Raw genomic sequence first — 21,627 nt, 5'->3', positions numbered from 1 at the left:
GCACAGGCTTCTCATTGCAGTGGCTTCTCTTGTTGTGGAGCACAGGCTCTAGGCACGTGGGTTTCAGTAGTTGTGGCATGCTGGCTCAGTAGTTGTGGCTTATGGGCTCTAGAGCACAAGCTCAGGAGTTGTTGTGCACAGGCTTATTTGGTCCACGGCATGTGGGATCCTCCTGGACCAGGGCTTGAACCTGTGTCCCCTGCATTGGCAAGTGGATTCTTAACCCCTGTGCCACCAGGGAAGCCCCAGGGATGATTAATATTAAGAAGGCATCTGATTTCTGAAAATAAAACAACTCATAAGCAGTTCAAATACATCTAAAATGTACACTCAGAGATTCATAGTTAAAAACAACAAATCTGTGTCTAATTGTTTGGTTACTTGACCACAATCTGGAATTTTCAGCTTCCTTTGCTTGATCATCAGCATTAAGATGGCCCTTGGGACAGTTCAGTACAATGAAAATTAATGATATAGGCATTTTACTGAAGTTTTGCTATGGTAAAATGTTTTAATAACTTGGAGGCTATGTCCCTGCTCTTTTAGTCCAATATGAAAGAAATTTACTCAGGTGAGAGGTCAGTAAGCAATCAGCAGAGGTTTGAAAGAGAAAAGGAAGCAGTGCATAGCCATGACAGTGATCATGAAAACAGAATATTGGAACTAGAAAAGATTGTTTGAATGATATGGGGTCATATCCAGATTCTATAGCTTCCTCGCCTTGCGACTTTGGGCAGATTCTTTGACCTCACTATGCATCATCTGTAGACTGGAAATAATAAGACCCATTTTTAAGAATATGGTGAGTTTGGGAGGTAATGTAGTTAGACACCTGACACCTGGTACATTGTAGATGCTCATGAATGATAATTTGCTTTCATTAGTGCAGGCTGGATTAGTTTTAAGGCAGGCATACTTGAACATAGTAAAATCACAGTGCAGCACGAGAGAGTTAATGTTGCTATAGAACAGGGGTCAGCAAAGTATGGTAAGTGGCCCAAATTCAGCCCACTGCCTGTTTGTTTGGGGTTTTTTTTAGTTTTTTTTCTTTTTTAAAAATTTATTTATTTACTTTTTGGCTGTGTTGAGTCTTTGTTGCTGCATGTGGGCTTTCTCTAGTTGCAGGGAGTGGGGGTTACTCTTTATTGCAGTGCATGGGCTTCTCATTGTGGTGGCTTCTCTTGTTGCAAAGCATGGGCCCTAGAGCACACAGAGTTCAGTAGTTGTGGTGTGTGGGCTCAGTAGTTGTGGCTTGCAGGCTCTAGAGCACAGACTCGGTAGTTGTAGTGCACGGGCTTAGTTGCTCTGTGGCATGTGGGATCTTCCTGGACCAAGACTTGAACCCGTGTCCCCTGCATTAGCAGGCAGATTCTTAACCACTGCGCCAGCAGGGAAGTCCCATACTGCCTGTTTTTGTGAATAAAGTTTTATTAGAACATTGCCATGCTCATTCATTTACGTATTGTCTATGGCTGTTTTCATGCTGCAAAGGCAAAAATGCATAGTTGGGACAGAGACCATACAACCTGCAAGTCTAAACTATTCACCATCTGACCTTTATAGGAAATGTTTCCCAACCTCTCCTTCAGAGACAGATTCAACTGCTTATACAGCACCTCATCGAACTAGCATCATGGCAATATTAAAAAATACAGCTTATAATGATCATGATTACATATATGAAGAGCACCACGTGGGAATCAGTTCCAACACGCTGTCGTGAATACTTTCTTAGGAAAGGGAGGAGAAAGAACACTGTCAGCTTGAATGTTCCAAAGGGATTACATTCATATCTCTACTTGTTAGATTAATCACCAACTAGCTGCTAATGTAATAAATGTGATTTAGGAGTTAAAAAGCCTATCTCTCCACAAAGTGAATTGCATTAACAGTAGACAAATAGTTACTTCTTGTAAGCCTCGTCTATTTTATATGTGGCTCTCATGAAGCCTACTTCTCAGATTTCAAGGACTCTGGGTTTCCGTCCTGAATAGATAGCTGCTGGTTTCCTGGACAGCATTGGAAAGAGGAGTTTAAAATGACAGAAAATGACAAAAAAGGGACATTATCTGTCATTGTGGTTTGCAAAAGTACTATTATACTCCACAATAGCAGTTCTCAAACTTTTTGGTCTCAGGACCCTTTTACACTTAAAAATTACTGAGGACACCAAGGAGCTTTTGTTTATGTGGATTATATCTGTCAATATTTTACCATATTATAAATTAAAACTGAGAAATTTAAAAAATATTCATTTGTTATATCATTTTAAAAGTAGTAAAGATAAACCTATGACATCATAATAAAAAATAACATTTTAATGGAAAATAATTATATTTTCAAAATGTATAAAATTGTCAGGAGAATGATATCATTTTACATCTTTGTAAATCAATTTAATGACTGAATCAATAGAAAGCAGCCGGATTCTCATATCTGTTGTTGCATTCAATCTGTTGTGATACTAGGCATCATGTAGCTTCTGGAAAGCCACTGTACACGTGTGACAGAATGAGAGTGAAGAAAGAAAATAATGTCCTAGTATTACTATGAAAATGGTTTTGACCTCATGCATTCTTCTGAAAGGGTCTTGGGACCTGGGACCACACCTTGAGGACTGCTGCCTTGTAGCATATGTACCCTCATCTTCCTCTTCTCTGGCTCCCAACTTCCCCAAAATACACGGGAACATAACCAAGTTCTCCACAGCCCAAGACCAGTCCAACTTGTATTCATTAACCCTCTTCCCTGAAGAAGATTTAGATTGTAGTTAGGCAACCTGATTGGGTCCCTCTCTGTTACTGATTATCTGTGAGTGTGTGTGTGTGTGTGTGTGTGAGACCTTTGGTAAGTCATTTCACATCTCTGAACCTCGATGTTCTCATACGTAAAAGAGAGCAATTGTATTAGGCAGAGCTTTCTACCAGAGGTATGTGGATACCTGGAGGTTACCAGAGTTACTGCAAGGGGAGTGGGGTTCCAGATCTCCATAACTATTGTCTGAATTGGATATAGTGTATTTTTCCCACATATTCATACTGCAATTTTTCAAATGTATACATATAGTTGCTCTCATGATACTAATTGGAAAATGTTTTAAATTAAGAGATTTGTTTATTTCAGTGGCTTTTAGTCATGGTCTATTTTCTCAATTAATATAAGATTAACTGTTAACATGCAGGTAGCTACACCCTCATTTAGTGCTAAAGGCTAGAAGGAGGTCCTCCTTGGGAACCTCTGGGAACGCTTTTACCAGCTGTGACATGAAATAATTGAAAGCAGCCGGATTCTCATATCTGTTGTATTCTCATATCTCATATCTCTGTATTCTCATATCTCTCATATCTATTCTGAATCTATCACAAAAATACTGTGGCAGGTTGATTTTCTACTACAATGTCCACTGTCCACACGCTTTTCTACATTATGACTCCCCCATCAAGGCATGGAGTCGCTCTCCTCCCCTCAACTCTGGGCTGCCTTATGACTCACTTGCATGACTTTGAAGGCTAGGTCAGAAAAGGCCACACAGATTTTCCTTGCTTCTCTTGGGATGTTCTCTTTGGGAAAAGCCAGCCACAATGTAGAAAGTGTGACAAACCTAAGACCACCATGAAGGCAGTCTAGCTGACCGAGCTGGTGGAGCCAAGCCTTCCAGCCATCCCATGTGCCAGGCATGTGAGTAAAGCTCCTCCACCAGCTGAGTATAACTGAAGAATTGCCCAGCTGAAACCTGCCTGAATTTCTAACCTCAAAATTATGACATATAATAAAGTAGTTGTTAGTATAATTTGCCCGGTTTTGAGGTGGTTTGTGATGCAGCAACACATAACCGGGCAGCAGTGTCTTTGTGTAAGTAATCCGGCCTTGCTGAGCCTCTGTTTCCTGAAGAGGTTGTGTGAGATGATCTTCATGGTACCATCTTGCTCCTCAACTCTATAACTTTGCCCTCTCTCCACTTGAGACCATTCACCCCCCAGTCCACTGGAGCAGTGGCCTCTGTTTTGGTCTGAACAGGGTCCGCTCCCCTCTGGGTGACTGAGTCTGGGAAAGATACCACCATATTATGGAAGACCTGGGGTCTCCAGCTCCATGATATTGGGGTCTCAGCAATGAGCAGTTGAGGGCCCTGGACAATCAGCACAGCTGAGGGTGGGAACGGCCATCGAGAACCACGGTAAGTGCTGCATGGGGCTCTTTCAGTTCTGTGAGCAAGCAAGCACTCATTTGAATGAAGGGAAACTGCTCAAACACCTTAGAGCCAATGTACCCACTAACAAACCCCCATAGCCCCTTGCATTATAACATAAGTCAGCTAGAGGACATGACTAAGTGGAAAGAAGCCATTATAAGCCATTAAGTGAGTAGCTTAAAACTGCAACACACTGACCCAATGGCTTATAATTGTCACCAGGAAAGATGCTACAAAGCAGTCTGGTGAATTATTCTGAAACTTGAAGATGACGGGAGAGAAAGAGCATGGTGATCACAGGAAGTGAGGGATAAGAGATTACACCCCACAGAAATCAACGCACTCTACAGTTCCCAGCACCTCGCTCACCTAATGTCTAAAGGTAGCAGTTTGTGAAAGTGTCACACAATCCCTTCAGGACAAAAAAAATCCAAATATAATTCTTTCTTAAGAACAAAGTCTTTCCTAATGTCCCCAGGCAGAATGGATTAACCTTTTCAGGATTCTCTGATTGTGTATCATCCTCTTATGGCTCTAGTATCATTATATCACTTGTTGTTTAAATTGATTTGTCACTTAGATGGTGAATTCCAGGTTGTGGGTGTAAAAGTAGTTCAAAGTGTGCCCTTTTCCCACCAACTGATGCATAACAAGCATACAACAAAGGTTTGGTAAATGAATGATGAACGAGTGGATAAATGAACAAATAAGAGAGTGAATTAATGAATGCATAAATGGACTGAGTACTTTTTGTAGGTGAAAATGAACTATGCCAGGATATAAACTGCTGCTTAAGGCTATGGGGAATTGCTTGAGTGCTTTACCTTTTTTCAGCCTAATGCCTGTAAGCAATTGTTTGAAAAAGCAGTCCCACATCCCCGTATCGCCTCTTCCTTAGTTGTATGCTTGGAAAATGGAGTCCTTTGTGAATACATTTATGGATATGATGTGCTTTTTGACTCAAGGATATGGTTGGAGGGAAATAATAAATATATGGTGAGGTTGGAGAGGAAATTTTTTTTAAAGGGGTGGAGACTGTTGAACTTTTTCTGTATATACAAGATTAATATGGCCTGTGATAGGGTGGAAGTTGTGAGATACAACAGAAAGAGTACAGATGGGAGTCAGACTGACATGGAACTGAGTCCTCAGTTTTACCACCAACTAGCGGGGTATGGTGGCCATGAGCATGTGCTTTGCAGACCTCCTACTCCAGGGAGTGTAACCTACCATGGACCCCAGCTGCTGTGCTCCGAAATCCAGCCCTGCCCTCAGTCCGAGGCCAGGCTGCCTTTGGGCTGCTCCCAGGCAGTGCTGTGTGTGCAGGGGATATAAAGGCACTCATGGGAGACAAAGGACTCTCTTGCTGGCTAATTTTTGCTCTAGGACTCCTTGATGGCCTTGTGGAACCTTCCTTAGACTACATGGCATTGCAGGAGCTGCCACTTCTCTCCTGCTCTCCTTTACTTATATTCAGACTTACATTGTGGTCTGTCAGCTCTCCCAGATTTCCTCCCAATGTTCCCTACACACGCATTTCTTCTAATAAAATCCTTGCATTGTTAGCCCTGTCTTGTTGTCTCTTTCTTGGACTATCTGGATAACACATGGAGTGACCTTAGACAATTACTTCATCTTTGAATCTGTTTCTTCACCAAGGTCTAAACAGGGTTAATAATACCTGTTACATGGGTGCTATAAGAATGACTAACTGTGATCATACTTGAAAGGCTCTTAACTAGGTACCTGGCAAATATAGATGCTTAATAAATGTCACTTTTCTTCCCTTTCACATCTCCTCTTTTCCTTTGAAAAGTTCCTAGCACTGGGGTTAAATTGCATTTACTTATGCACATATGACCTGTGGCATTTGGGAAGAAATGAAGTCTTAGTGTAATAAAGTGGTCCTGTTTTAATTATTGTCCTTCCCACTTCTCATTAACTGCTTCTCAATTTGGGGGAAGCTTAACTTTGCAGACCTCTCTGAAATCTTTGATGTGTTTAATAATGTGAGTTGAAAGGGAAAAAATAGCTGTGAGGGAGAACCTTATTAACTTTGTGTGCTAGTTTTATTACTACCTTCAATAAAGCTGATGCCAAACACTTTACCTTGTCATCCAGTTTCCGTGCGTTGAAGGCAAGTTCAACGTAGTCATCATTGCCAGATAATTCCTCAGCAATCACCTAAAGGAAAAAGGACACATCAGGTGCAGTGGCAGTTGGACAACTAAGCCCAGGATTTCATGAACAATTTAGCTCATGTTTGATCCAAAAATCAACAAAGACTGACATTTGGCATGGAGTTTCCCACAACACAGTAAAGATGGTACAGCATCAACAGGTGTACAGGGAACTCCCTAGAACAGACCACAGAAGATAACTAGATCTCATCTGTGCTGAGCATGAGAACATGAGATATGGGGTGTAAGCTAAGGGAAGAGGTTTTGGAGGAGCAATTAGGAAGAGCTTCTTCCTTCAAAGGTCACACAGCACTGAATGGCACATCCATATAATTATATACATTTTCTTCTTTGGGAAGTGACAAAAAAGGAGGAGCAGGCAGCAATATTTCTTCACTCTTTTGAATCACACCAACAAGGGATGGGGAATAAACTGGTCTCTACATCCTTTCCAGACCAACAATCATAAGGTCATCAAAGAAATGTTCTAATTCCACTGTTTCAAAAAGACTGTCCTTGGGCTTTGAGTGAGAGAGAGAGAGAGAGAGAGAGAGAGAGAATAAGGAACTAAACCCTTAACTCTCAAGAACAGAAAATTTCTGACAAAGACTTTGACATAAGTGAAGAGATAATAACCTATCATCCTTTTTCATAAAATATCACTTGCCAATATTGAATAGTGACTCTCAAAACCTTGGAACAGAAACTGGTGGAAAAGAAGTGAGGAGACAGGCCTGAGGAGCAGGGGCGGGAGGTTCGAGACTAAGGTGGTGCGAGAGCCATGTGGAGGACAGGATCTTGGGGCTCTAGCCAGGTGTCAGGGCTATGCCACTGAAGTGGAAGAGCCAAGTTCAGGACACTGGCCCACAAGAGACCTACCAGCTCCACGTAATATCAAATGGCAAAAATCTCCCAGAGATCTCCATCTCAATGCCAAGACCCAGCTCCACTCAATGAACAGTAAGCTGCACTGCAGGACACCCTATGCCAAAAAACTAGCAAGACAGGAACACAACCCTATCCATTAGCACAGAGACTGATTAAAATCATAATAAAGCCACAGACACCCCAAAACACACGTGGACTTGACCACCAGAAAGACAAGAACCAGCCTCATCCACAGAACACAGGCAATAGTCCCCTCCACCAGGAAGCCTACACAACCCAATGAACCAACCTTAGCCACTGGGGACAGACACCAAAAACAATGGAAACTACGAACCTGCAGCCTGCGAAAAGGAGATCCAAAAAACAGAAGGTTAAGCAAAATGAGAAGACAGAGAAACACACAGCAGATGAAGAAGCAAGGCAAAAACCCACCAGACTTAACAAATGAAGAGGAAATAGGCAGTCTACCTGAAAAAGAATTCAGAATAATGATAGCAAAGATGATCCAAAATCTTGGAAATAGAATAGAGAATATACAAGAAACCTTTAACAAGGACCTAGAAGAACTAAAGAGCAAACAAACAGTGATGAACAACACAATAAATGAAATTAACAATTCTCTAGAAGGGATCAATAGCAGAATAACTGAGGCAGAAGAACAGAAAAGTGACCTGGAAGATAGAATAGTGGAAATAATTACTGCAGAACAGAATAAAGAAAAAAGAATGAAAGGAATTAAGGACAGCCTCAGAGACCACTAGGACAACATTAAACAAACCAACATTCGAATTATAGGGGTCCCAGAAGAAGAAGAGAAAAACAAAGGGACTGAGAATATATTTGAAGAGATTATAGTTGAAAACTTCCCTAATATGGGAAAGGAAATAGTTAATAAAGTCCAGGAAGCACAAAGAGTCCCATACAGGATAAATCCAAGGAGAAACATGCCAAGACACATATTAATCAAACTATCAAAAATTAAATACAAAGAACATATATTAAAAGCAGCAAGGAAAAAACAACAAGTAACACATAAGGGAATCCCCATAAGGTTAACAGCTGATATTTCTGCAGAAACTCTGCAATCCAGAAGGGACTGGCAGGACATATTTAAAGTGATGAAGGAGAAAAACCTACAACCAAGATTATTCTACCCAGCAAGGATCTCATTCAGATTTGATGGAGAAACTAAAACATTTACAGACAAGCAAAAGCTAAGAGAACTCAGCACCACCAAACCAGCTTTACAAGAAATGCTAAAGGAACTTCTATAGGAAGGAAGCACAAGAGAAGGAAAAGACCTACAATAATAAACCCAAAACAGTTAAGAAAACAGTAATAGGAACATACATATCGATAATTACCTTAAATGTAAATGGATTAAATACTCCAACAAAAAGACACAGACTGGCTGAATGGATACAAAAACAAGACCCGTATATGTGCTGTCTACAAGAGACCCGTTTCGGACCTAGGGACACATACAGACTGCAAGTGAGGGGATGGAAAAAGATATTCCATGCAAATCGAAATCAAAAGAAAGCTGGAGTAGCAATTCTCATATCAGACAAAATAGACTGTAAAACAAAGACTAGTACAAGAGACAAAGAAGGACACTACATAATGATCAAGGGATCAATCCAAGAAGATATAACAAACGTAAATATTTATGCACCCAACATAGGAGCACCTCAATACATAAGGCAAATACTAACAGCCATAAAAGGGGAAATCGACAGTAACACAATCATTGTAGGGGACATTAACACCCCACTTTCACCAAGGGACAGATGATCCAAAATGAAAATAAATAAGGAAACAAAGCTTTAAATGATACATTAAGCAAGATGGACTTAATTGATATTTGTAGGACACTGATCCAAAAACAAAAGAATACACATTCTTCACAAGTGCCCATGGAATATTCTCCAGGATAGATCATATCTTGGGTAAAAAATCAAGCCTTGGTAAATTTAAGAAAACTGAAATCGTATCAAGTATCTTTTATGACCGCAATGTGATGAGACTAGATATCAATTATAGGAAAAAATCTGTAAAAAATTCAAAAACATGGAGGCTAAACAATATGCTTAAATAACGAAGTGATAACTGAAGAAATCAAAGAGGAAATCAAAAAATACCTAGAAACAAATGACAATGAAAACACGATGACCCAAAACCTATGGGATGCAGCAAAAGCAGTTCTAACAGGGAAGTTTAGAGCAATACAATCCTACCTTAAGAAACAACTGAAATAAACAACCTAGCTTTATACCTAAAGCCATTAGAGAAAGAAGAACAAAAATACCCCAAAGTTAGCAGAAGAAAAGAAATCATATAGATCAGATCAGAAGTAAATGAAAAGGAAATGATGGAAATGATAGCAAAGATCAATAAAACGAAAAGCTGGTTCTTTGAGAAGATATACAAAATTGATAAACCATTAGCCAGACTCATCAAGAAAAAAAGGAAGAAGACTCAAATCAATAGAATTAGAAATGAAAAAGGAGAAGTAACAACTGACACTGCAGAAATACAAAGGATCATGAGAGATTACTACAAGCAACTCTATGCCAATAAAATGGAGAGCCTGGAAGAAATGGACAAATTCTTAGAAATGCACAACCTTCTGAAACTGAACCAGGGAGAAATAGAAAATACAAACAGACCAAACACAAGCACTGAAATTGAAACTGTGATTAAAAATCTTCCAACAAACAAAAGCCCAGGACCAGATGGCTTCACAGGAGAATTCTATCAAACATTTAGAGAAGAGCTAACACCTATCTTTCTCAAACTCTTCCAAAATATAGCAGAGAGAGGGACACTCCCAAACTCATTCTACGAGGCCATCATCACTCTGATACAAATGCCAGACAAAGATATCACAAAGAAAGAAAACTACAGGCCAATATCACTCATGAACATAGATGCAAAAATCCTCAACAAAATAGTAGCAAACAGAATCCAACAGCACATTAAAAGGATCATACACTATGATCAAGTGGGGTTTATCCTAGGAATGCAAGCATTCTTTAATATACGCAAATCAATCAACGTGATACACCATATTAACAAATTGAAGGAGAAAAACCATATGATCATCTCAATAGATGCAGAGAAAGCTTTTGACAAAATTCAACTCCCACTTATGATAAAAACCCTCCAGAAAATAGGCATAGAGGGAACTTTCCTCAACATAATAAAGGCCATATATGACAAACCCACAGCCAACATTGTCCTCAATGGTGAAACACTGAAATTATTTCCACTAAGATCAGGAACAAGACAAGGTAGCCCACTCTCACCACTATTATTCAACATTGTTTTGGAAGTTTTAGCCACAGCAATCAGAGAAGAAAAAGAAAGAAAAGGAATCCAAATTGGAAAAGAAGTAAAGCTGTCACTGTTTGCAGATGACATGATACTATACATAGAAAATCCTAAAGATGCTACCAGAAAACCACTAGAGCTAATCAATGAATTTGGTAAAGTAGCAGGATACAAAATTAATGCACAGAAGTCTGTTGCATTCATATACACTAATGATGAAAAATCTGAAATTGAAATTAGGAAAACACTCCCATTTACCATTGCAACAAAAAGAATAAAATATCTAGGAATAAACCTACCTAAGAAGACAAAAGACCTGTATGCAGAAAATTATAAGACACTGATGAAAGAAATTAAAGATGTTACAAAGAGATGGAGAGATAGACCATGTTCTTGGATTGGAAGAATCAGCATTGTGAAAATGACTCTATTACCCAAAGCAATCTACAGATTCAATGCAATCCCTATCAAACTACCACTGGCATTTTTCACAGAACTAGAACCAAAAATTTCACAATTTGTATGGAAACACAAAAGACCCCAAATAGCCAAAGCAATCCTGAGAAAGAAAAACAGGGCTGGAGGAATCAGTCTCCCTGACTTCAGATTATACTACAAAGCCACAGTAATCAAGACAGTATGATACTGGCACAAAAACAGAAACATAGATCAATGGAACAGGATAGAAAGCCCACAGATAAACCCATGCACATATGGTCAACTTATCTTTGATAAAGGAGGAAAGAATATACAGTGGAGAAAAGACAGTCTCTTCAATAAGTGGTGCTGGGAAAACTGGACAGCTACATGTAAAAGAATGAAATTAGAACACTCTCTAACACCATACACAAAAATAAACTCAAAATGGATTAAAAACCTAAATGTAAGGACAGACACTATCAAACTCATAGAGGAAAATATAGGCAGAACACTCTATGGCATAAATCACAGCAAGACCCTTTTTGACCCACCTCCTAGAGAAATGGAAATAAAAACAAAAATAAACAAATGGGACCTAATGAAACTTAAAAGCTTTTGCACGGCAAAGGAAACCATAAACAAGACCAAAAGACAACCCTCAGAATGGGAGAAAATATTTGCAAATGAAGCAACTGACAAAGGATTAATCACCCAAACATACAAGCAACCCATGCAGCTCAATATCAAAAAAACAAACAACCCAATCCAAAAATGGGCAGAACACCTAAATAGACATTCCTCCAAAGAAGATATACAGATTGCCAACAAACACATGAATCAAACATCATTAATCATTAGAGAAATGAAAATCAAAACTACAATGAGATATCATCTCACACCAGTCAGAATGGCCATCTTCAAAAACTCTACAAAATAAATGCTGGAGTGGGTGTGGAGAAAAGGCAACCCTGTTGCACTGTTGGTGGGAAAGTAAATTGATACAGCCACTATGGAGAACAGTATGGAGATTCTTTAAAAAACTAAAAATAGAACTACCATACGACCCAGCAATCCCACTACTGGGCATATACCCTGAGAAAACCATAATTCAAAAAGAGTCATGTACCAAAATGTTCACTGCAGCTCTATTTACAATAGCCAGGACACGGAAGCCACCTAAGTGTCCATCAACAGACGAATGGATAAAGAAGATGTGGCACATATATACAATGGAATATTACTCATCCTTAAAATGGAACAAAACTGAGTTATTTGTAGTGAGGTGGATGGACCTGGAGACTGTCATACAGAGCAAAGTAAGTCAGAAACAGAAAAGCAAATACCGTATGCTAACGCATATATATGGAATCTAAAAAGAAAATGAAGAGAAATGGTCAGAAGAACCTAGGGGCCAGATGGGAATAAAGATGCAGACCTACTAGAGGATGGACTTGAGGATATGGGGAGGGGGAGGGGGAAGTTGGGAAGGAGTGGGAGAGTGGCATGGACATATGTGCATTACCAAGCGAAGATTGATGGGATGGGAGGCAGCCGCATAGCACAGGGAGATCAGCTCGGTGTTTTGTGACCACCTAGAGGGGTGGGATAGGGAGGGTGGGAGGGACAGATATGCAAGGGGAAGTAGATATGGGGACGTATGTGTATGTATAGCTGATTCACTTTGTTATAGAGCAGAAACTGGCACACCATTGTAAAGCAATCATACTCCAATAAAGATGTTAAAAAAAAAAAAGAAGTCAGTAGAAAAACAACAATAACAACAATGAAAATATAAGGCCCAGTGTAGCTGCATATAGGTTAAACCACTGCTAAATCATGTTAGGACTTCACCATGCATTCGGAGGCCGTAATGTGTTGACACCCTTATCAAATTTGTTATGTGGAGACACTGAGCTTTAATTAAATTTTATCTCCTTTCTATCTGAGATCAACTTTTCCATTATGAGTTGGGTTCATCTGTTCTGAGTACACATTGGTAGCCTCTGGAAATTTTTATTTTATGCATAATATTAAAGCTAAAAGAGTTGTCTAAATAGGGAAGGATCCTTCCAAACGTGTGAGCACCTGAAGAGTAGGGAACATGGGTCCAGATACATAGTGAAAACTGAAGAACTACTTGATAAACCAGAAATCATCATATTTACATTTTTCATTCAATTCTCTTTTGTCCCATATCATCTTACACTCCACTTGAGCTGAGGTCTTTAACTATTTTGTGGTTACAGACACCTTTGGAAAGATCATGAAAGTTATGACCTCCGTTTGCAAAGTCTAGAAAATTTTGCATATACTTTTAAGTGTTTTCCAGAAGTTATGGAAGCCATTGTTCTGATCCAAGGACACAAGATTCAGAGTATTTAAATATTTAAAATTAGGAAGGAGGTTAAGTTTTTCTGGGCTTTGTAGAGAAAGGAAATTCCCAAGAAGTCTTAGAGAAAAGTGACAAGATGAGCTTTTGTTCACCTGCGAAAGAACCGTGGCAGATCTCACACCTGGGTTCACCATCCCAAGTCTTATCTAGGATTGTGGGCTTTGGTAGTGAGCCCGTGGGTCCCTGGATTTTTAGAGCACCAATGGCATCTTTAAAGACCGTTTGAACCATTTGTTCATGATTGAACATGGCAGTCAAGAATAAGCTCTGACATGACTGTGTCATTTTAAAATTTAATATTCAAGCCAACAAACTCAGCTAAGTGCTTGTGAGAATGGTCCTAACTTTCACCAGTGGAAATAAAATATTTTTGAATTTTTCCTTTAAAAAATGGCTTAAATTTTTAAAAAATGAATCAGTCACTTTCTAGTTAAAAAGGAATGTTCAGAGGAACTTAGGAGGTTTTCCTCCCGAGACAATCTGCCTTGCAATCAATTCAGATTCTCCTGGTACTTTTTTCTACCTATTACTATTATTTTTTGTCCACACAGCTAAATGGTTAGACTATCTTTCTTAAGGGCGCTAATACAAGATGCCAAAGTTTCAAATACTGGAGTTCTACTTGAACATTTAATATTTTATTTAGAAATACTTCCAGTATTGCCTTATAGAACATTCTGCAATGAAAGAAATGTTCTGTAATCTGCACTGTTCAATATAGCAGTGGCCAGCCACATGGAACTACTGAGCACTTGATACATGGATAGTGGAAGGAATGACTATTTGATTTTATTTAATTTTAAGTTCAAATAATCACATGGCTACCAAATAGAACAGTGCAGTTCCAAACTATTATATTAGAGAGGAGAGTTAAATGCTGGGCTCTCTCATCCTCAGGCAACAGACCAAACCTTGGACTAAATGATATTAGAGCATTTTTTTTTTTCTCAAGAAACTGAGAAACAGGGACAGGTAGCTTTTTTTGGCAGGGGGCTGCGGGGGGATAGGTAGCTCTGATGATTTGAAAACTCCAGGCAATTCTGTATTCTTACTGTGCTCAATAACTCCATCTTTGTCCCCTGCTAAAACCTATATTTAATTACAGAAGTGCTTAGTTGAAGTGAATGGCCTCACTTTCAAATCCTTTTTCGTACAATAGAAAGGTCAAAATTGTATTGTCAGGAAGGATAAAGATGGAAAAAAGAAAGGGCAACTGGGACAGTTGAGCAGTTGTGGGTTCAACTCCCAACATCCAGAGGGTCAGCTTCCCACGTGGCTGGGTCGGACCAGCCAGCTCCATTTTGGGCGCCTGGGCAGGTGGCTGCTTAGGGAGGGCTCACCGTGATGGAGGATTTCCCTGCCGTGTTCCCGTGCTTCAACAAGGATTTGGACAGCTTTCTCTGGGAAACAATCTGTACAAAAGGAAACACAAGGTGGAGATACTAGTCATATACTTGCAGGTATACTCTTTAGTATTTCCCTTACAAAATTTTGCACTTACAGCTCTCCTTGAAATTATGACATCAATGTTCATTTATTTTCCAAGGTTCTTCGACAAACCTCTCCTAAATACAGGTCATTCCCTTCTTTCCTCTTATGGCTTGTGCTGTAAGTGTGAGTGTGTAAGGGATTACAGATAATTCAGTACTAATGGAGGTGGCTTAATCATTGCTGAGACATTTATATTAAAATTAGACAAAACATGTTGGATATGTACATTAACATAAAGGAGATGAAGTTTCAGAATGATCTCAAATTAGCACTAAAACCTCTGTGCAGAGTGGAGGATGGAGTGAAGGGAGGAAAGAAACTCAAGGTCTAAATATACACTTCCTGTATCGATAACGTCTAGAGTTCTATTTTTACTATATTCAATAGGAAGCAATAAAGTAAGTCACGAGGAGACTGATGCTCAGACAAGCCAAAAGGAGTAACTGGGGTCCTCTCCACTGGGAGCTATTCTCAGCAGAACCTGCCCCATCCCCTCTTGTTTTCTTTTCTGAAAGGGAAAGATGGCAAGGCAGTGAGGCCCTGATGGGCCTGCACCCCATGATTCCCCAGGATTCCCCAAGGAGACAAGGCTTAAAAGACTAAAGTGAAAGCCGTGCTCTGCTCTCGGCAGAGGGAGAGCATAGTCCTCTGCTGTGGGCGGCAGCTTCTATCTGGATGGCCCCAGTGATCCCCACTTCCTGGTGTTCTTGCCATTGTGTAATTCCCTCCCCTTGAGTGTTGGGTGGATCCAGTGATTTGCTTCCAATGAACAGAATACTACAAAAGTGATGGGACATCACTTCAGGGATTAGGTTCCAAAATCACTGACTTCCTTCTTGCTCATCATCTCTCATTCTCTCTCTTAGAGCCTTTGCTCTGGGGGAAGCAGGCTGCTAGGTTGTGAACAGCCCTGTAGGAGCAGCCCACATGGCCAGGAATTGATGTCCCCACTCAACAGCCAGTGAGAACCAGAGGCTAGCCAGCAGCCACACAACAGCCTGGAGCAGGTCCTCCCACAAGGTGAGCCTTGAGATAACTGTACCTCGACAGCAGCCTTGTGAGAGACCCTGGTCCAGAGGACCCAGCCACGCTGCCCCAACCCCTGACACACAGAAGTTGTGAGATAATAAGTGTTTGTTTTTAAGCTTTCAACTTTTGCAGTAATTTTTAATGCAGCAATTGGTAAAAGTACACATAAGAAAGGGAAGGAGATCACTGTGAAGAGTGGGGACATAAACACATTCTCTGAAATCCTTATATATTTTGTCTCTGTGTTAGAGCAATAAAAATATTAGGAGTGTGCTAATATCAAATGCAAAAAGTTCAGAGACCTTCCCTAGGCCAAGCAGATTAAAGATCCTAATGTTCAGTCGGCTGCCGTCTGAAGAAGGAGTGCTGCTACAAAGAATCACCAGGTGATGATGATGATGTTGATGACATCAATGAGCGCAATGGGGACTCCCATGTAAGTATACAGACCATGTGGGAGGTGCCTTATTCATTCCAAAAATAATTATCTAGTCCCCAAAATATAACAAACTTGGTGCCAGGCACTAAGAATAGAGTGGTAAGCAAAGTCAGATGCAATAGCTGACCTCATGGAGCTTACATTTTAGTGGGGGAGATAGTAATAAACCAAAATGGTCAAACAAATATAACTTGTCACAAAGGAGACATGCACTGGCCATGGTGGGGACGATGAATGGGGTGACTGAGAGTGGACCACTTATGAATCTCCGGCAGCAGTACAGGTGAGAGGTAATAGTGGCTATGGAGATGGAGAGAAAAGACTGGATTTATGAGATAGTTAGGTGTAAAATAGTCAGAATTTGGAAATGGATTGAATACAGAGTGACTGGGAGGCATCCTAAAGTATCACTGGATCAGAGAGTTATGCCCTTCAGTGAGTTAAGAGTCACAAGAAGGGGAAATTAAATTGGAAGGCAAAGAGCAAAGTCTGGGGCAGGAAACAGACTGGAGTAGGTTGAAGAGGAGAGAAAGAGGAAGAAAATGGACAAGAAGAAAATTCTTTCAATGAGTTTGGCTATATAGTGGGGGAGAGAGAATAGACCCTGAGGGGAAGGAGAAATTCAGTAAGTTTTTTGTCTTAGTGGTTATTTTGTTGCTAACTTTACAGCCCCACAAATTTGGTGTTATTAATTTCCTTTTATAGAGGAGCAAAGTTAGACACAGGGAGTTTAAGTAACTTTCCTAAGGCCATAGAGCTAGGAGGGAGTGTGCCTGGGATTTGAACATAGGTCTGACTCCAGAAACTGATCTCCAGTTACATTATGACTGGTAAGCGAACTCCTAAAACAGGTTCAGAAAATGTGCACAGCTGGATTTGTACTACATGTGTTTGCTTTTAAGTCCTAGATCTCATGTTAGTGCTTAAGCCTCAATGTGTAATCATGGAGAAGATGGTAAAGAAATAATCAAGTTAAAGCTTAAGAATGAACTAATCTGGAGACACTGGCTTTGATTAAGTGCAGTGTAGCATAATGATTAAGAACATAGGTTTTTTATTTATAGTTGACTATCAATAAAATGACATGAAAAAATTCAGATGATAAAGGAATTGGCTTTCCTTTCCATAGTTAATTCTGAATTCTGAACTCACCTTTCCCACCCTACTCATTAAGAATGTTCCAGTGCTTTTAGTCCTATCGGCAAAATCATTATCCCACCCCCCCAATTCTCAGATTGTCACTTGTTCTAGAAAAGCTACCATTTCCTAGAATAACGTAGACATTATTTTTTAACTTGAGATAAACCAAAACACAGGAAACACAGAAGACAAACAGCAAAAGGACATTAGAAGGCTTTGTGGTTTCTCTCCAGGGGTTTTTCAGTGGGGAGTGGAAGGGAAGACACATGAATAGATGACAAAACATGGGTCACTGATAAGCAGTAGCCAGGTCAGTATCTCTCTAAAGAAAGGTAACAGATTTATTTGGGAACATTATATCCTGTTCCCAAATAAATCTGGCCTCAGAAATACTTTGGTCCACTGTTGCTGCGTTTCATCCGCATTGGTTACCTACCCCAATAACTCCAAGTGACCCCAACAACCTTGTCAGCCTTGAGATGATCCATGCATTGGGTTACCAGGTATTGGTAGACTGTCATTACAGACTGTGTCTTCCAAGATCCACATTCTCTTTCTTCAAGGAAGACCAAGGATGGTGCCAGGTGTTTCTCACTCTTTTTTAGAAATGCCAACGTTTCCATTTGTAGGGTCTGAAGAGGATGCTACCACATACCACCTCTTGCCTTTTACAAATGCTAGGAAGACAAGCAATTTCCCAGGAAATATTCCTTCTTAAGAAATGGTCATATGGGTAAATAAGTGGCTAATCAAGCAGGCATTCAAACAAACATTCTACAGCCCCAGGCCTCCAACTCAGCTCCAAAGAATGAGTAATAATCAAGGTTTCAAACCTTTCATTGTAATAATGATTGATAATGAGTTGCCATTGGCATTGCCATTCTTAGGACTTCGAGCAAAAATAGTAGGATGCCCAGCTGAAGCAGCGATCTATAGAGAAAAGTCTATTTGTTGCCAATTCCCTTCTCACACAGGCTTTGTTGCAGCTGAAGCAACTGCATCATACTCAAAAACAGCCTTAGGTCGTGTCAGAGGATGAGGGGTTTAGAGTGACAAGGACTTACACTTGTCCCAGCTGATACTGAGGCCAACAAATAGGCAGCATTTAACACTGGGCTAAAGGGGATGCACTTGTCAGAAGTCCTCTAATTTGATTCTTCTCACCCTATAGTGGGGTCACAGTTGCAACCCTTAGACTTCAACGGAAGGATGAAATATAGGGGGAGGAAACACTCTTATTAGCAAAGTCGAATCAGAGGGACATTAGCACCATCAAGTCCCTGATCTGCATTCACACATGGATCTGGGGAGGAAGTGCTTCTCTCCCTGTGAAGTGGGCGGTATTCTAACAGTAGGGATCCTCATTTTCAGGGAAGTCCACTGTTTCATTTAGATAAATGGGAACAAAACCAGGAGAATAAAAAACATTTTGGTCAATATTTCAACAAGTGTTTGTTCATCTGGACTTGCTTACAAAGACTTTCAAAACAGTCATTTTGGGAACTAGACATTCGTCTTTCATGAGATCTCTTTTACTGAAAATATCTTCAGATTATTTCTGGAAATTGCTTTAAGACTCCATTGCAAAAACAAACATTTATTGAACATCTTTTCTGTGCCAGGCACTGTTCTGAGATAACAGTGGTGGATACGTGAAAACATAATTACAATACTTGACATTCATACCTCTGTTAGCCAGAATTGATAATGCCCAAAGCATGTGTCAGAGAACTTTCATTTATTAAAAGGTAAGTAAATATTGTATGAAAAAGTCTTTGTGTAGATAAGTCTGGAAATCACACGATTAGAAAAAGTTTGACATCTTTAACTGCAGGATATTAACAGAGCTTTAGTTGTGAATCACCCTGAGCACAGCCATGGAAGGAGCATTCTTTATACTTTTTTGACCCCAGAATCTTTTGTCAAGGAGCATCCCTGGTGTTCTGAAAACTAGCAATTACTACTCCCATCACTACAGGGTACAACCAAGGGCTCCTGATGACTCCTGTAGCAACAGAGGGGGACAGGTCCAGGTCCTCTCAGGCCTGACTCTTGCACAGCTGGCTGGGCTCCCAACAGCCAGCATTGGCCTACAGGTTCTTCTGGAGTCTTTGCCCACTGTCCACAGGAACAGTAAGCTGAAAGGGGGGGGGGATTAACACCCTTGGGAGTGGAGTCAACCAACCGATGGGCTTTGGCACAGAAATCTCCCAGCTCCTTTAGCCCAGGGATGGGGGTAACTCTGCGGTGTTTGTTCTGCACAGAAGCTGAGTTTTCCCAGTGGATGGAGCTCCAGTTACTCCCAGTGGTGATTCCTTAGACATCAGAGCCTTTGCTTTATTGGCCACTCCCCCTTTCCTGCCACTTCTCCACTCCCTTTCTAGTGTTTCCTTCACTTTCCAAATAATCTACTTTCCAATCCTTGTCTGCTTCTGGGCGACACTACCAAAATTCAACTCTGTGTCAGATAATGTATTGAGCATTTCACATATATTATCTCATTTACTGTCATTTAATGAGCAAAACTCTCTCTTGCCCCAAGCAACTGGGATGAGGGAAGCAAGGCTTTGAGAAATTGAGTTTATCTAAGGTCACATAGCATTATGGACTGAATTGTGAACCTTCCCACCCCTCCTCCCCTTCATATCACAGTCACAAATACAGTGTGACTGTATTTGGAGACAGGGCCTATAATGGAGATAACTGAGGTTAAATGAAGTCATAAGGGTGGGACCCTAATCCAACAAGACTAGTATTCTTATAAAAAAAGGAAGATCCATCAGAAGTCTCTCTCTCTCTCTCTCTCTCTCTCTCTGCAATATGTACACCGAGGAAAGGGTATGTGAGGACACCATGAGAAGGTAGCTGTCTACAAGCCAGCAGGAGAGGTCTCACCACAAAGTAACCCCGCTGTCACCTTGATCTTGGAATTCCAGCTTCAAGAACTATGATAAAATTGCCATTGTTTAAGACACTAGTGTGTGATATTTTGTTATGGCAGCCCTAACAGGTTAATACACATAGCTTATAAGAGTTGAAGCCAGGATTCATTCCTTCACTTAGTATCATATTTATTGAGCATCTATTATGTGCTGGGTATTGAGAATAAAATGATGGCTTACAAAGACAGGCACACAATTGCCCTTCCAGAGGTAGTCACACAAAACCCATGTCAAATTCCAACTCTGCAAGGAGAAGTAATGTCATGCTGTGAGAGGGGGGCTCACCAGATTCAGGAGGTCAGGTAAGGCATTTCTGAAGAAACTGCCCCTGACCTGAAGGCTCATGGATGATAACTGAGTAGTCAAAGAGGAGAGGGAATAGTAGGTACAAGGGTATATATGAGTATGAGGAGCAGGCTGAATATGAGGGACAGAAAAGAAGACTTTTAATTTATCCCCAGAGACCAGGTTCTTGGCCATGTTGTCCTCTGATTGACACTAGGTACTTTAGCAACGTTGGCTATGGTAGGTAAAAAATGACTCCCTAAATATATCCATACCCTAAATCACTGAAATCTGTGTGTATTACCTTATATGGCAAAAAACAAACAAACAAAAAAAAAAACACCAGTCTTCACAGTATAATTAAGTTAAGGATCTTAAAATAGGTAATTTATCCTGGATTATTTGGGTAGACCCTAAATGTAATCTCAAGTGTCCTTATAAGAGGGAATCAGAGGGAGATATAATTTATGACATACACTCAGAAAGGATGAAAATATGAAGACAGAGCAGAGAAATACTTGAAGATGTTGGACATGACAAGGAATGGATTCTCCCCTAGAGCCTCCAGAGGGAGTACGGCCCTGCTGACACCTTGATTTCAGACTTCTGCCCCCAGAACTATGAGAGAATAAATCTGTGTTGTTTCAAGCCACCAAGTTTATGATAATTTGTAACAGTAACCACAGGAAACTAATAGACTGACTTAGCCCATGACCAGGTTCAAAGTTCCAGGAAAAGATGCCATGATGGCTTCAGTGATGACTGATTTTAGGGAAATCCCTACCTTCCCATTTCCCTCCCAAGACAGCTGGGCAATATTACTTCACCTGATAGAAGTCAGACCCTCTCAAGATAAATATACCTGAAGACCCTGGCCTTGACACTCTTCCTCTTTC

General features: G+C 40.3%; 1 protein-coding gene across 1 annotated transcript in view; it reads right to left on the bottom strand.

Annotated features, from left to right (window-relative positions):
- CPNE4 (copine 4) overlaps positions 1-21,627 on the bottom strand; it is a 197,520-nt gene that overhangs the window by 146,117 nt on the left and 29,776 nt on the right. Inside the window, exons 4-5 of the mRNA XM_089909934.1 lie at positions 14,746-14,817; positions 6,302-6,376 (exon numbers count right to left, since the gene is read on the bottom strand). Coding sequence (XP_089766060.1) covers positions 6,302-6,376; positions 14,746-14,817 — 147 coding nt within the window. The remainder of the gene's footprint in view (positions 1-6,301; positions 6,377-14,745; positions 14,818-21,627) is intronic.

The sequence above is a fragment of the Delphinapterus leucas genome, chromosome 4, assembly GCF_059928025.1.
Source record: "Delphinapterus leucas isolate spDelLeu-1000000601 "Yukka" chromosome 4, BTC_Dleu_Yukka2, whole genome shotgun sequence".
Lineage (NCBI taxonomy): Eukaryota > Metazoa > Chordata > Mammalia > Artiodactyla > Monodontidae > Delphinapterus > Delphinapterus leucas.
Note: the sequence above shows the minus strand (reverse complement) of the source record. Positions and strands in the feature narration are given on the sequence as shown.